The sequence below is a fragment of the Microcaecilia unicolor genome, chromosome 9 (assembly GCF_901765095.1).
Source record: "Microcaecilia unicolor chromosome 9, aMicUni1.1, whole genome shotgun sequence".
Lineage (NCBI taxonomy): Eukaryota > Metazoa > Chordata > Amphibia > Gymnophiona > Siphonopidae > Microcaecilia > Microcaecilia unicolor.
The window spans coordinates 134808907-134821696 of NC_044039.1; the positions used below are offsets into that span (position 1 = coordinate 134808907).

General features: G+C 44.9%; 1 protein-coding gene across 1 annotated transcript in view; it reads left to right on the forward strand.

The window, feature by feature from the left end:
* Positions 1-12790, forward strand: part of PCNX1 (pecanex 1) — a 269570-nt gene that overhangs the window by 252714 nt on the left and 4066 nt on the right. The window contains 4 exon segments of the mRNA XM_030213968.1: positions 1153-1427; positions 2457-2665; positions 5654-6093; positions 10987-11127. Of these exon segments, the coding sequence (XP_030069828.1) occupies positions 1153-1427; positions 2457-2665; positions 5654-6093; positions 10987-11127 (1065 nt within the window).

Sequence of the window (12790 nt, forward strand, 5' to 3'; positions counted from 1 at the left end):
AAGCATTGATCTGTTTGTTTCTATATCCTATATTCCATATCACAAATTCTTCTACAATGCTAGTCTCACAAACTTACGCAAGTGCTTCCAAAAGTGATAATCAGACTTTACATCAATCTGTTGTGCTCTTTACTCCTCCCCAAGGTGAACAAGGGCCCTACAATATACTGAATGTAAGAGAGTGCTGAGTTATTACATGAAGAGAACACAGGCTGATTGACTTCTAACCAACTCTTCATATCTTCAGTCCTAACTAATTGGAAACTGTAGTAGCTAAGAGAACTTTTCCCAGCTCAGTAGCAGATTGTATTTTCCACTGTTATAGCCTAGCAAGGTTGTAGTTATATAGTAAAAGCTCATCACATAAGAAAGAGCCATGGCACTTGTCCCTTTCCGCTTGTTTTCCTTTTGAAGAAATGTAGAGCTGCAGCATCATCTTACTTTCACACCTTACATCTTACTACTGTCTGGACAGCATGAATTTTCCTTTGGGCAAGCAGGTCTATGAGACTTAAGTGGTCAGTTCCTTCCAAGTTGGATTGCCCTGAGACTCGGAAAGCTAAATTAAAATCGAGCAATCTTCGGATATGGGGTTGCTCCCTGATTCATCTTGCTTGTCAGAGAAACTAAAGTTGTTTACCTGTAATGGGGGGGGGGGGGGGGTCCTTAAATTAGATACATACCCACCTACTTTCAGAGAGTTGACATGTGAGGCTACAACAGATGGATGGCATGCAGAAGGTAGTGAGTGGGAAGTCCCATGCATGCTCAGAATAATCTTGTCTGCTCTTTTCACTGAAGCCTAAGGAAGTCTGTTTTTTTCCTGCATTCTAAGAAAAATTTGTTTTGGTGCTGTCAAATGATGTCTCCAACTAGTGTATCTAAATTTATTTTCTTGTTTTCTAAAGAGAACCCTAATTACAGACAAGCAACTTTGCTTTTTCAAAGAAACTTGCATTTCTTTCTGATTTTTTACTATTGTCCCTTATTCTTTTTTGGTAAAATATCACTCTGTATAAGTAGCACCAGCTCAGAATATTTTAGCATCCTTTGATAATTTAATGTCTGAAACATCATCAGTCTGTGGTTTTGTCTGCATCATTATTTTTATGTTTCTTCTGGTTCATCACTTGGTTTTGTGTGTCTATGCAGGTTAATAAAGAATGTGTGCGTGGTTTGTGGGCAGGCCAACAGCAGGAGCTGGTTTTCCTGCGTAACCGCAACCCAGAGAGAGGAAGCATCCAGAATGCCAAGCAGGCTTTGAGAAATATGATCAACTCCTCATGTGACCAGCCTATTGGCTACCCTATTTATGTCTCGCCACTTACAACTTCTTACTCAGATAGCCATGAGCAACTCAAAGATATTCTTGGTGGGCCCATAAGTTTGGGAAATATCAGAAATTTTGTAGTATCTACATGGCATAGGTAAGCAGTTACCATTCTTCTGCAAAAAAAAAGAAAGAGAAAAAAATGTGCATACAAATGAATATTTCCTAAAGGGTAGACGACATGAAACCAGAATTTTGTAAGATGATGCCTTCTTCCTATACCTCAGCTCTTAGCACTGTGCAGTGGTGCAGGAGATTCATGTTTTGAGTCTCAGATGCTTCATGAAGGCAATATGCTCAGCTCTTGTAGTAAAAGTAGGTAATTATTATAGAGGGGCAACCTGTACTGACATTAGAAAGATAGGTTCTTTCTTACGGAAGTATAATCCTATTTTTGACCAGTAGGGGCAACCTAAGTGGCCTGGACTTCCATCCCACAGAAGGTAGGGATAAAAGAACACTGGGACCATTTATGAATAAACCTTCACTGTATGATAAGTTTGTATTCTTGAAGCAAACTATTTTGTATTAAAACTGTTAACATACTTTAACTTCAGATTTAATTTGCCACAGTATAGGAAATGCATTACTAAGATTTTAAAATGCCACATGCACCAACCAGAATAATGGGGGTTTTATTTGTTTCTATTTGATGGGGAATAATGTCTAGTTGAAAGTTACTTTTCTTAAGCTTTAATCTGTGATTGACTTGCATGGAAGCAGTAGTCAAGCTGAATTAATTTGTTTTTTTTTTTTCATTTAGCTCATCCCTTTTTTGATAGTATTCAGTGAATCAAAATAAACCTCCTTGTAATGGAAGGCTTACAGGGGGCTTTACCATTGTGAATGAATGAAAAAAATTGTGATCTTAAACCTCACCTTGCCAATATACATATCATGGAGGTAGATTTGACAGTGTTAATAGATGAAAATTATTTGCCATTATCTTGATATTTTTGCATTTGAAGCAAATGGGTAATATGAATTGCTTTTGCTGTAAATGTCATAAACATATAAGAGCCTTCTGACATACTTTTTGCAAGTAAAAAGTAGTTTTTAGATCATAATCTTTTGTTACTTCTCTGTTACACTGAACTAATCTAGATTGTCTGTATTTTATGATCAGATTAAGAAAAGGTTGTGGAGCCGGATGCAACAGTGGTGGAAATATTGAAGATTCAGATGTTGGAGGCGGGGCCTCCAGTACTAATAACAATGCAGCAACCACCAATGAGTCCCAGAACAACGGCATCACACAAGGAGGCACTGGAATCACAGGGCAGGGCCCTGGAGTAGGACTCCAGCCACCATTTATGTCTCACCCTGCAACACTAGGTAAAATCAGCTGTCTGTACATCTGCATAGAAAGCTCTCTATTTCGCAATATGAATGTGTAGACGATAAATTCCCAGTGGTGCAGCTTCCCACTTTCCTCAAATTACTGTTGTTAATGCAATGATTTCTTACAGCACTTACTATACATTTAAAGTTTAAGACATTTTAGAATTTCACATTTGCTAGGTTACCAGTGGACCACTATATTTACCAGAGTGTTGGCACCTTTCTTCTCTGTCCTCTGGTACCTGGAATTTTGTGTAGGCAGTGTCACCCATTAAAATGAATAAAAAAAAAAGGTGTCTTTGAATGAGTGACTTGCATATCAAACCTGTAAATGGCAAGTGACCGACTCACCTGCAAATGCGCAGTAGAGACTTCCCTCTCTGTCCCGCCCCCGCGTCAAGACGTGATGACGGGGGAAGGGGGGCGGGACAGAGAGGGAAACTGCGCTGAAGGGGAGGGAGGGAACCGCTGACATCGCTACCGCTCCCCCCCCCCCCCCCAAGGTAGCCGCTACCGCCCCCCCACCCCCGGAGTCGCCACCACCCCCCCTTCACCCGGCCCGGGCCCTCTCTTCGTTATTGAACTTACAGCAGCGCCGAAACAGCAGCAAGCAGCTCAGCTTCAGCTCCCGTCGGCCTTCCTTCCCTGCCTGTGCCCCACCCTCGCCGACGTGACGTCACACGAGGGCGAGGCACAGGCAGTGAAGGAAGGCCAACGGGAGCTGCTGCTTGCTGCTGTTTCGGCGCTGCTGTAAGTTAAATAACGAAGAGAGGGCCCGGGCCGGGTGAAGGGGGGGGGGTGGTGGCGACTCCGGCGTGGGGGGGGGGGTGGTGGCGACTCCGGCGTGGGGGGGGGGGGCGGTAGCGGCTACCTGGGGGGGGGAGGGGACATGGGACGTCTCAGAAGGAGGGGGGCCTTGGAGCTGGGAGGGAAGGAAGGGGACCTTGGGAGCTGGGGGGGCCTGGGGCCTTGGAACTGGGAGGGAAGGGGGCCTTGGGAGCTGGGGGGGCCTTGGGAGCTGGGGGGGCCTGGGGCCTTGGAACTGGGTGTGAGGGAGGGAGGGAGGGCGGGGGGCCTTGCAGCTGGGAAGGGGGGAGGACTGGAGCCTTGGAGCTGGGAGGGAGGGCAGGGGGGCCCTTACAGTTGTGAGGGAGAGCAGGGGGCCTTGGAACTGGGAGGGAGGGAGCTGGGGGGGCCTTGGGAGCTGGGGGGCCTGGGGCCTTGGAACTGGGAGGGAGGGAGGGCGGGGGGCCTTGCAGCTGGGAAGGGGGGAGGACTGGAGCCTTGGAGCTGGAGGGCAGGGGGGCTGTTACAGTTGTGAGGGAGAGCAGGGGGCCTTGAAACTGGGAGGGCGGGAGGGAAGGGGGCCTTGGGAGCTGGGGGGGAGGGCCTGGGGCCTTGGAACTGGGAGGGAGGGAGGGCAGGGGGCCTTGGGAGCTGGGGGGAGGGCCTGGGGCCTTGGAACTGGGAGGAGGGAGGGCGGGCAGGCAGGGGGCCTTGCAGCTGGGAAGGGGGGAGGACTGGAGCCTTGGAGCTGGGAGGGAGGGCAGGGGGGCCCTTACAGTTGTGAGGGAATGGGGCCCCTTACAGTTGTGAGGGAGAGCAGGGGGCCTTGGAACTGGGAGGGAGGGAAGGGGGCCTTGGGAGCTGGGGGGGAGGGCCTGGGGCCTTGGAACTGGGAGGGAGGGCAGGGGGCCTTGCAGCTGGGAAGGGGGGAGGACTGGAGCCTTGGAGCTGGGAGGGAGGGACAGAGGGGGCCTTGGAGCTGGCAAGGAAGGAGGATGGCAGGGGCTTTGCAGCTGCAACGGGAGGGGGGCCTTGGGGAAAAAAACATTCCAATACCCGCCCGTTTTTACGGGCTTAACGGCTAGTATGTGTATATTTTGTTTGCAGCTTATGGTACTATTCATGTTTTACAGAAAACTGGTGTTGACCAGACCAGTGAGCTTCCCAGTGTATTTACATAGTAACATAGTAGGTGACAGCAGGTACATAAGTACATAAGCATCACCATGCCGGGACAGACCAAGGGTCCATCGAGTCCAGCACCCTGTCTCCGACAGCGGCCAAAAGAACAATTTGTCCCGCCCATCCCAGAAATAGTGGATTATTCCCACGTCCACTCAATAACATTCTATGGCCTTTTCCTCCAGGAAGCCGTCCAAACCTTTTTTAAAGTCCGCTAAGTCAGCCTCCTTAACCACTTTTTCTGGCAACGAATTGCAGAGTCTAACTACACGTTGAGTGAAGAAAAATTTCCTCCGATTCATTTTAAATTTACTACACTGCAGCTTCATTGCATGCCCCCTTGTCCTAGTATTTTTGGAAAGCGTAAACAGACGCTCCACATCAACCCGTTCCATTCCACTCATCATATTGGCCCATCAGTCTGCCTAGTTAATAATAATCTGCTTTTGGTAGATGAGCATACAGCCCGACACCAGTTATCCTCTCCTCTCCCAGTACATTTTACCTGACATCGTGATCCTTTATCTATGACTGCCCTCCATATCTGTCCCAGGCATTCCCAAAATGTCAAATGTTGGTCTCCACTAACTCTGCTTGCAGCCCATTTTAGGACTTCAGCTTTTTTTGCAAATTGAGTACTTTTTCCAGTGCTCAGTCCCCCTTGCATGTCTTATTACTGTACCAAGAATGATTGGGTATAAGTATTCAACAACTAATTATGTGTGTGCTGTGGTGGTTTCTTGCGCTGCACGCACATTTTTCTTTTACATTAATTTAAATTTTAATATGTTATGTACCTGAGATGTTTAGAATTGTAGGTATGCAATACTTCTAACAGTGAAATATAAGCATAAGTTCAGTTTGTAATGCACACGACACATACCATTCAGACTAAGTTGTATGTGCAACGTCAGACAACGTTCTTGAACAGTGAAACAACGTGTATTCTGCTGTTGAGCTAGTAATGTAAAAAGGCGATCTGTTTTGACACTTGAATCTCTCTACCATTTTTAGGCATAAGCCACAGTTCCCACTCTGTACAATCAAGCCTCATCAGGCAATCTCCTGCTCGTGCATCAGTAGCCAGTCAGTCATCTTATTGCAACACTAGTCGCCATTCCTCTCTCCGCACATCCACCACAGGCTTTGTGCCTTGCCGACGCTCCTCCACGAGCCAGATATCACTTCGCAACCTCCCCACATCCCTTCAGTCCCGCCTGTCTATGGTGAACCAGATTGATCCCACAGGCCAGTCTGTCATTGTCGGCATACAGCATGGCCTGCCCTCTTCTAGCAGCTCCAGCCAGAGCATCCCAGCCTGCAAACGGCATACCCTTGTGGGTTTTCTGGGGACAGAAGGAGGAAATAACATCAATGATGTACAGTCAGGAAGTAATTCAAGCCCTACAAACAACACACAAGCCAAAAAGGAAGAAGTAGTTTATAGAGTACAGGTGAGTTGGCTAGAGTGACTGTTCTTGCGAACCTAAGTTGTTCCATTTCTTTTTGCCTCACACAAGCAGTGATCACTAAATAATTGTAATCCCCTTGTCCATGCTTTCAAAAATATTCACCTGTGTAAGTAGAGGATATTGCTACTTAGCATTGATGAAATTAATGTCTCATAGAGGAACCACTTTCACTTTTATTTACCAAGTTGATGAAACTCAGAAATTGAGACCGTTATCTTTGACAGACTGTGGTGTATCATATAACTTGTCAACCAAAAATGCTAACAGTTGATGGCAGAAGAATGTTAATAGTTTAACCCTTTAGTGTGCAATGTTCCCATCAATCTATTCCCTATGGCTTATTACGGGAACATTGGACTCTAAAATTAATAGATGAAACAGTAGGCTTACATAAAGTAAACAACTGAGTCTATTTGAATAAAAAGAATAGTTAAACCAAAATGTTATTGCTGTGCTTCATTTTCTGGCCAAAGATTTTCAATTTCTTATAAAGAACTGCATCATTTCTTTTAATAATTAAACATTTGTTTTGCATGATTACTTATAGTGTGTGTAGGATTTTTCTTTCTTATTTCATGTCCTTTGTAATGATCATGGTGTATAAATGCATTGGAATACTGCATGCTGTGTATGTTATAATGCATTGTAAATAGGGGTGGACAACAATTAAAAATTGTAATCGCAATCAATTATGCGATTAAAATTTTTAGTCACGCCTTGACATTTTGGGCCTAAAATACTGAAACTGAAGTGAAAATTAATATGGTACTGTAACTAACTTTCAAAACTGTCATATGCCTTATAAAATTCTATTCACGGTTCAACCAGTTATTCAAACATTTCACAACATGTACCCATAGTTTTTTCTCATTCCCTCCACTTAGCCCTCTCATTCCCTATAGTCTCTCCTTCCTCAGCCTTCTCCCCTCCTACCCAGCCCTCTTTTTCTCTCTCCCCCCCGCCCCCCTTAGCATCTGTGCCCAGCATTCCTCCATCTCCCTGTTCCCTCCTCCATATCCCCTCTACTTAACCAGCATAATTTATCCTCATTCTTAGCCGCCTCACTCCCATTCAGCTCCTCATCCATTCCCATTCCTCCCGCCATCCCAGGCCCCCTCGACTCCCAGTCCGAAAAAAGAGTATCCCAGTTGAATTCCTCTTGCCTTGCAGTCACAGTGCACACTCTGTCAAAGGCTGTCAGTGATTTGTGCTGGTATCGGGGGTGTCTCTCTCTCTCAGCAGGAGCCTTGAACTAGCTTGCTTCCGTTCTAGCCCTGCTGTGGGGTGCTGTGTTTCCCCCCGGGGGGGGAGGGGTGCAGCAGCAGCAGCAGCAGTCTATCTCAGAAAAGGGTCCGGGCTCTTGCTGTGCTGTTGGAGCTCAGAATTGCTTCCTTCCCAGCCCTCCCCTCGTGCTGTGCTCGTGTCAGAGGGGGGAGTGGGTGCACACACTGCCTCAGCAGGATCCTCAACGTCCTCCTCAGTCCTGGCCTCTCTGGGCTGGACTCAGAACCTCCAGGTTTCATTTGCTTGCTGCTTGAGCAGTGCTGTTGCTCACCTGTGCTCTATGTTGCTGTGTCGTGAACTTGACTGGCAGCGGCTGTGTTGGAGCCTCTGGTTTTCCTTACTGCCCTGAAGCCTCCCAGGGCTTTTGTGTAAGGGGGTAGGGGCAGCTTCCGTTTCAGAGCCAGACCCGGAGTGCAGGTCAGTCACACTGACAGCGCTCAGTTTTCTGCACAGACAGCCCTCTCTACTGGTCTGCCCGCTGCTAAAGTGTACGGTGCACGAGGCAGCACGCTGACATCAATGTGCACACACCTCTTCATTGCTGACGTGTGTATGTTATTAGACCTGCAGGGGGAGAATGCTGCTTCACAGGAGCCACTCAGCGGGAGACTGGAATTAATAAGAGATGCTATTGGAGCCCCAGAATGAGGCTTGAAACGCAGAGACAAAACCAGAGCGATACTTCTGCCGAGCCTGAAGAGGAGATGAGCTAGACACAGGGGGAGGGGGTGGTGTGGCAGGGCAGTGTTAAAAAAAATATGTTTTCTGCGTTATAAGTTTAATATGTTAATCGCATTAATAAAACATTGTTTGCCCACCCCTAATTGTAAAGCTTGGCTTCGATTGCGGTTTACAATATTTTATGGTTACTATTGATAGGTCTGCTGTCTCCGACATTAATAGCCATAAGATTTTAACTGATTGACTTGAGTTTTAGACTTGTTGGAATAGTTTTGTCATGGTTTAAATCTTTTTTTTTTTCTTTTTGGATGAGTGTTCTTGTCAGATTAGAACCTGTTCTGAGTTTCATCTTGGACTCCGATCAAATCAGGAGTTCCACAGGGATCTGCGCTCTTCTTGGTTTGTAAATTCCATTGTGTAGCTTCTCATTATTCCAGAACCTATGTGATAGTTGTGTCCATCAACCAGCGGCTGTAGATAGAGAACTGGAAACTGAGCTGAGACACATCTCTTGGCATCCAGTCCAGCTCCTCAGTATTTTCTATCTCCAGTAGGTGGATGGACACACTTTTCAGCCTCTAGTTCTGATTGCTTTGCTCCTGGTCCAGTTGGTCAACTAGTTCCTAGTTGAGGTTTGCCAGGTGGCTTGAGACTACACAGTCATGTGTGGAGGTCTTTAGATCCCTGTCTGTGGTGCCCCGCAAATTTACTTCTTCCAGCCCTTCACCTCTCCCGTGTTTCCTGGAGCTCTCTTTTTCCAGCACAACAACCTTAAAAAAAAAAAAAAGAGGAACAGGAAAGAGGGTTGCTGAAGAGCATGAGACAGAGTATCAGTCCTGAGCCGTTCTCTAAAAGTTCAGGTTGTGACTTTGGCCTGTTTCAAGGGCCAACTACTGAAGACTTCTCTTGCGGCTCACCCGGATATCGTTTGATTCTTGCAGGTAGCGGGCCGCTTGCAGCATCCTTTTCATACACCCTGTCCAGAGTGGAACTTTAATTTAGTCTTTTGGGCTCTTCAGAAGCCTCCTTTTGAACCACTCTGGAAGGCCTCCTTGAAAGATCTTACACTAAAGACAGCATTCTTGGTGGCTTTTGCATCGACTCATAGGTTTTCAGAGCTTCAGGATCACTTTTCAGAGGTGGGGGTTTCCCTACGCACAGTTTCTTCCTTTCTTCCGAAAGTGGTTTCAGCATTTCATCTCAACCAGTCTGTGGAGTTTTTTTTTCCTTTTGCAGATAGGATGTAGAGGCTCAGTATTCTTCCTTGAAGCTTCTCGAAGTGCATAGAGTCCTCATTAGATATCTGGAAGTCACGAATGAGTTTCGCAAATTGGACAGACTGCTTTTTGGTAAACAGAGACTTGGCCTTATGCCCTCCAAGCCCACAATTGCTAGATGGCTGAAGGAGACTATCACATTAGCTTATTTGCTTGCGAGGAAGCAGTCTCCTAAGGCCTTGCGTGCTCATTCTACGAGGCATACATCGACATCCTGGGCAAAGACTATCTTACTGTATCCAGCGGATATTTGCAAGGTGGCAGTGTGGTTGACACTGCATACCTTTGCCAAGTACTATAGGGTGAATGTTGCGGTGCACTTGGAAGTCAGTTTTGGGCTTCGGTCTTCAGGGCAGTGGTGCCAAGATTCCACTCACTCTGGGGATTGCTTTTGAACATCCCATAGGTTCTGGAATAGTGGGAAGCTACATAATAGAAGGAGAAATTAGGTCTTGATAATTTTCTTTCCATTAGTCCTTCCTACTATTCCAGAGGCCCGCCTGAGGTTTCTGAGATGTATAGTCAGTGCAAAGTAATGGGTCAAATAACTATTGTCACCTTGCTTGGTGCTTCCTGCATATCTTTTGCAGGCTACAAGTTGTCCAGAGATGAGAGAGGTCCATATGTGTTTGCTCGTCTGGTTAGTGTTTAAGGTTGTTGTGTTTATTTTGAGTTTCTCCTTGCTGCTTGTCTACGTAAATACTGAGAAGCTGGACTGGATACCAATAGAGAGATGTTTCAGCTCAGTTTTCAGTTCTCTGTCTCCACCTGTTGTTTGATGGATACATCTCTCTCACAGGTTCTGGAATAGTGGGAAGGATTAATTGAAAGAAAATTACCAGGTAAGACCTAATTTCTCCTTTCACATCGTTTGCCCACAAAATTACACACAAAGCTTACTGCACGTTATTTCATCAGTCCCTAAGTTTGTGTCTGAGGCAGTGGAGGGAGGGTTAAGTGACTTTACCAAGGAGCATCAGTGGACTTTGAACCCCAGCTTCCCTGATTCTCAGCCCACTGCTCTAACCACTTGGCTATTCCTCCATTCAAGAAAACATGTAATAAGTTTAGAGGATCCCTTGTTTTAGAGAAGTGATAGTACAAAAATCACCTAGTGCAGCACTCCCCAAACTGTGGGTTGTAACCCAAATAGGGTTACATAATCCACATCTAGAGTCACAACCATGACAAGGGGGAAACCCCCCCCCCCACCCCCCACACACACACATCAGCCCGCGTTAGATTGGGTTGACAGGAGACTGGCTTACAGCAGTGTCACAATCAATACTACTTGAGAGCCTGAAGCACAACATTGGTAGCAGGATTAAGGTTAGAATCGTGTGCTTGTTTTTTTCCACCAAAATATGGTCATGATCACAAAGTTTGGGAAGCATTGATCTAGGGTCTGTTCCGTTAGAAAATAAATTGGGTAGAAAAGACAGATTCTGATCTTTATAGGGTGTTCTATTCTGTTTTCTGTTCATGCTGGTCACTTCAGTAGCTCATCCATTTATTTACATCCTGTATTCTTAGCAACATATTCTGTTGGCTTTATCTTCAGTGTATCATTTCTACAGTGTTACCAGAGCAAGAAAAGTCACATGTGGTTTTTCCTTCCTGGCTTCTGGTTTAGCTGGTAGATCTCAGCCAAGTACTGGAAGGAGTTAACGTGTCCAAACGGAAAGAACTGCAGTGGCCAGACGAGGCAATCAGGTTAAAGGCTGGGAGGAACAGCTGGAAGGACTGGAGCCCTCAGGAAGGGATGGAAGGCCATGTAAGTTCTCCTAATTGATTCTTGCAATGACATTGATACAGTGTATCAGATAAACACTGTTATTCAAGCAGCATAGGATTATTTATTAGATCAAAAGTGTAAGAAATAAGGTAAAATATGGCACAATTAACGAGAAAAGCACGCAAGAGCACGGCTCATATAATACTTTCCAAGTGCTGGGTGTGTGTGTCTCTGACTCGCAGGGGAGAGAGATTTGAACGGACATTCCATTGTTTGGAAAGAGTAATAAAATGAGCCAAGTGTCTTGTTGATACCTCTAACCATTATAAGTCATTGTCAGATTTCAAAGGTTGGATTTCACAGTTCAACCATAGGGTGGTTCACCACCTCTGCTTGGCAGTACACATAGCAATGAGTAGCAAACTAACTGTTCAGCCATATCAGCCATTAAAAAAGCTACAGTTCAGTCACTGGTTTTCAGACTAGAATCTGCCCTCCAAAACTGGAATGCACATAGAGGTATGGCAGCAGTGGGGACGAAGCATACAGCTGTTTCATCAAACTATTTTCAGTACTTCTGTGTGTTGTATGTTTGTATGTATCAGTGAGGGGGAAAAGAGGTTCAGAGTTTCTATACTCTCTCTCCCAAAGAAATACATTGGCCCATTTTTTTGGGGGGGAGGGGGAATGTATTTCTCTGGAACCTGTGGTCCAGATTGACCCATTTTCAAATTCTGTGTATTTTCATTGGTTTTTTCCTCATGCTCAATTTGGTCCCATTTTGTTAAATATTTGGAGTGCTACTTTGCCCCCAGTACACATTAGCAACCCCTTGTGTATAATTTCAACATTCTGTTGGGTTAGAAAGAATAAAATCTAACATTTATTCAGTGAAGCATGAATGCATAGGAAATGGTATATATTGGGATAGAAAATAGGACCAGAAGAAGATGCAATAGAGATAACATAGTTTTTAAAATTGCCTTTATTATACTGCTTTCTTGGTCCAGCCATAGCCACCTCACCATCTAAAACAGCAAATTGCAAAACAGAATCCTATGCAATACATATAGACATAAAACATATAAAATCGTACCACAAAAACACAGTCAAACCAAACTAATTTCGCTATCATAGATCGCTGTCCAACCTAGTATGTTCCCGTGGAAAGATCTAAGTCTCTGTTTTGCTAAAGCGCAAATGATTTGTTCAGCTCAAATACCAGTTGATGGCTAGGGTTGCACATGGCCAAAAATCATTTGTTTTTCTTTTTTTTTTCCCCCCAAAGGTTTTCTAGATTTTTGGTTAATTGCAAAGATCCATTTCAGTGACTTTTTTTGTACATACATTAAAACTTTTTAATATGCTCAAATTGATTGTAGGGAATTCTTAGTACATAGGTCTATATGTGTATAAGCGACTTTGTGTGCACTAAATTTTTAAGATGCCCAATCAAACTGAGTGCATAAGTATCACCGTACTGGGACAGACCGAAAGTCCATGAAGCTCAGTAGTGGCCAATCCAGGTCACAAGCATGTGGCAAGATTCAAAAGGAGTATAACAGCGGATTTTCCTATCTTAATTGTTTCTGGATTTTTCTTTAAGGAACTTGTCCAAACCTTTTTTTTTTTTTAACCTGCTAAGCTAATTGCTTTTACCACATTGTCTGGCAACAAATTCCAGAGCTTAATTACACATTGA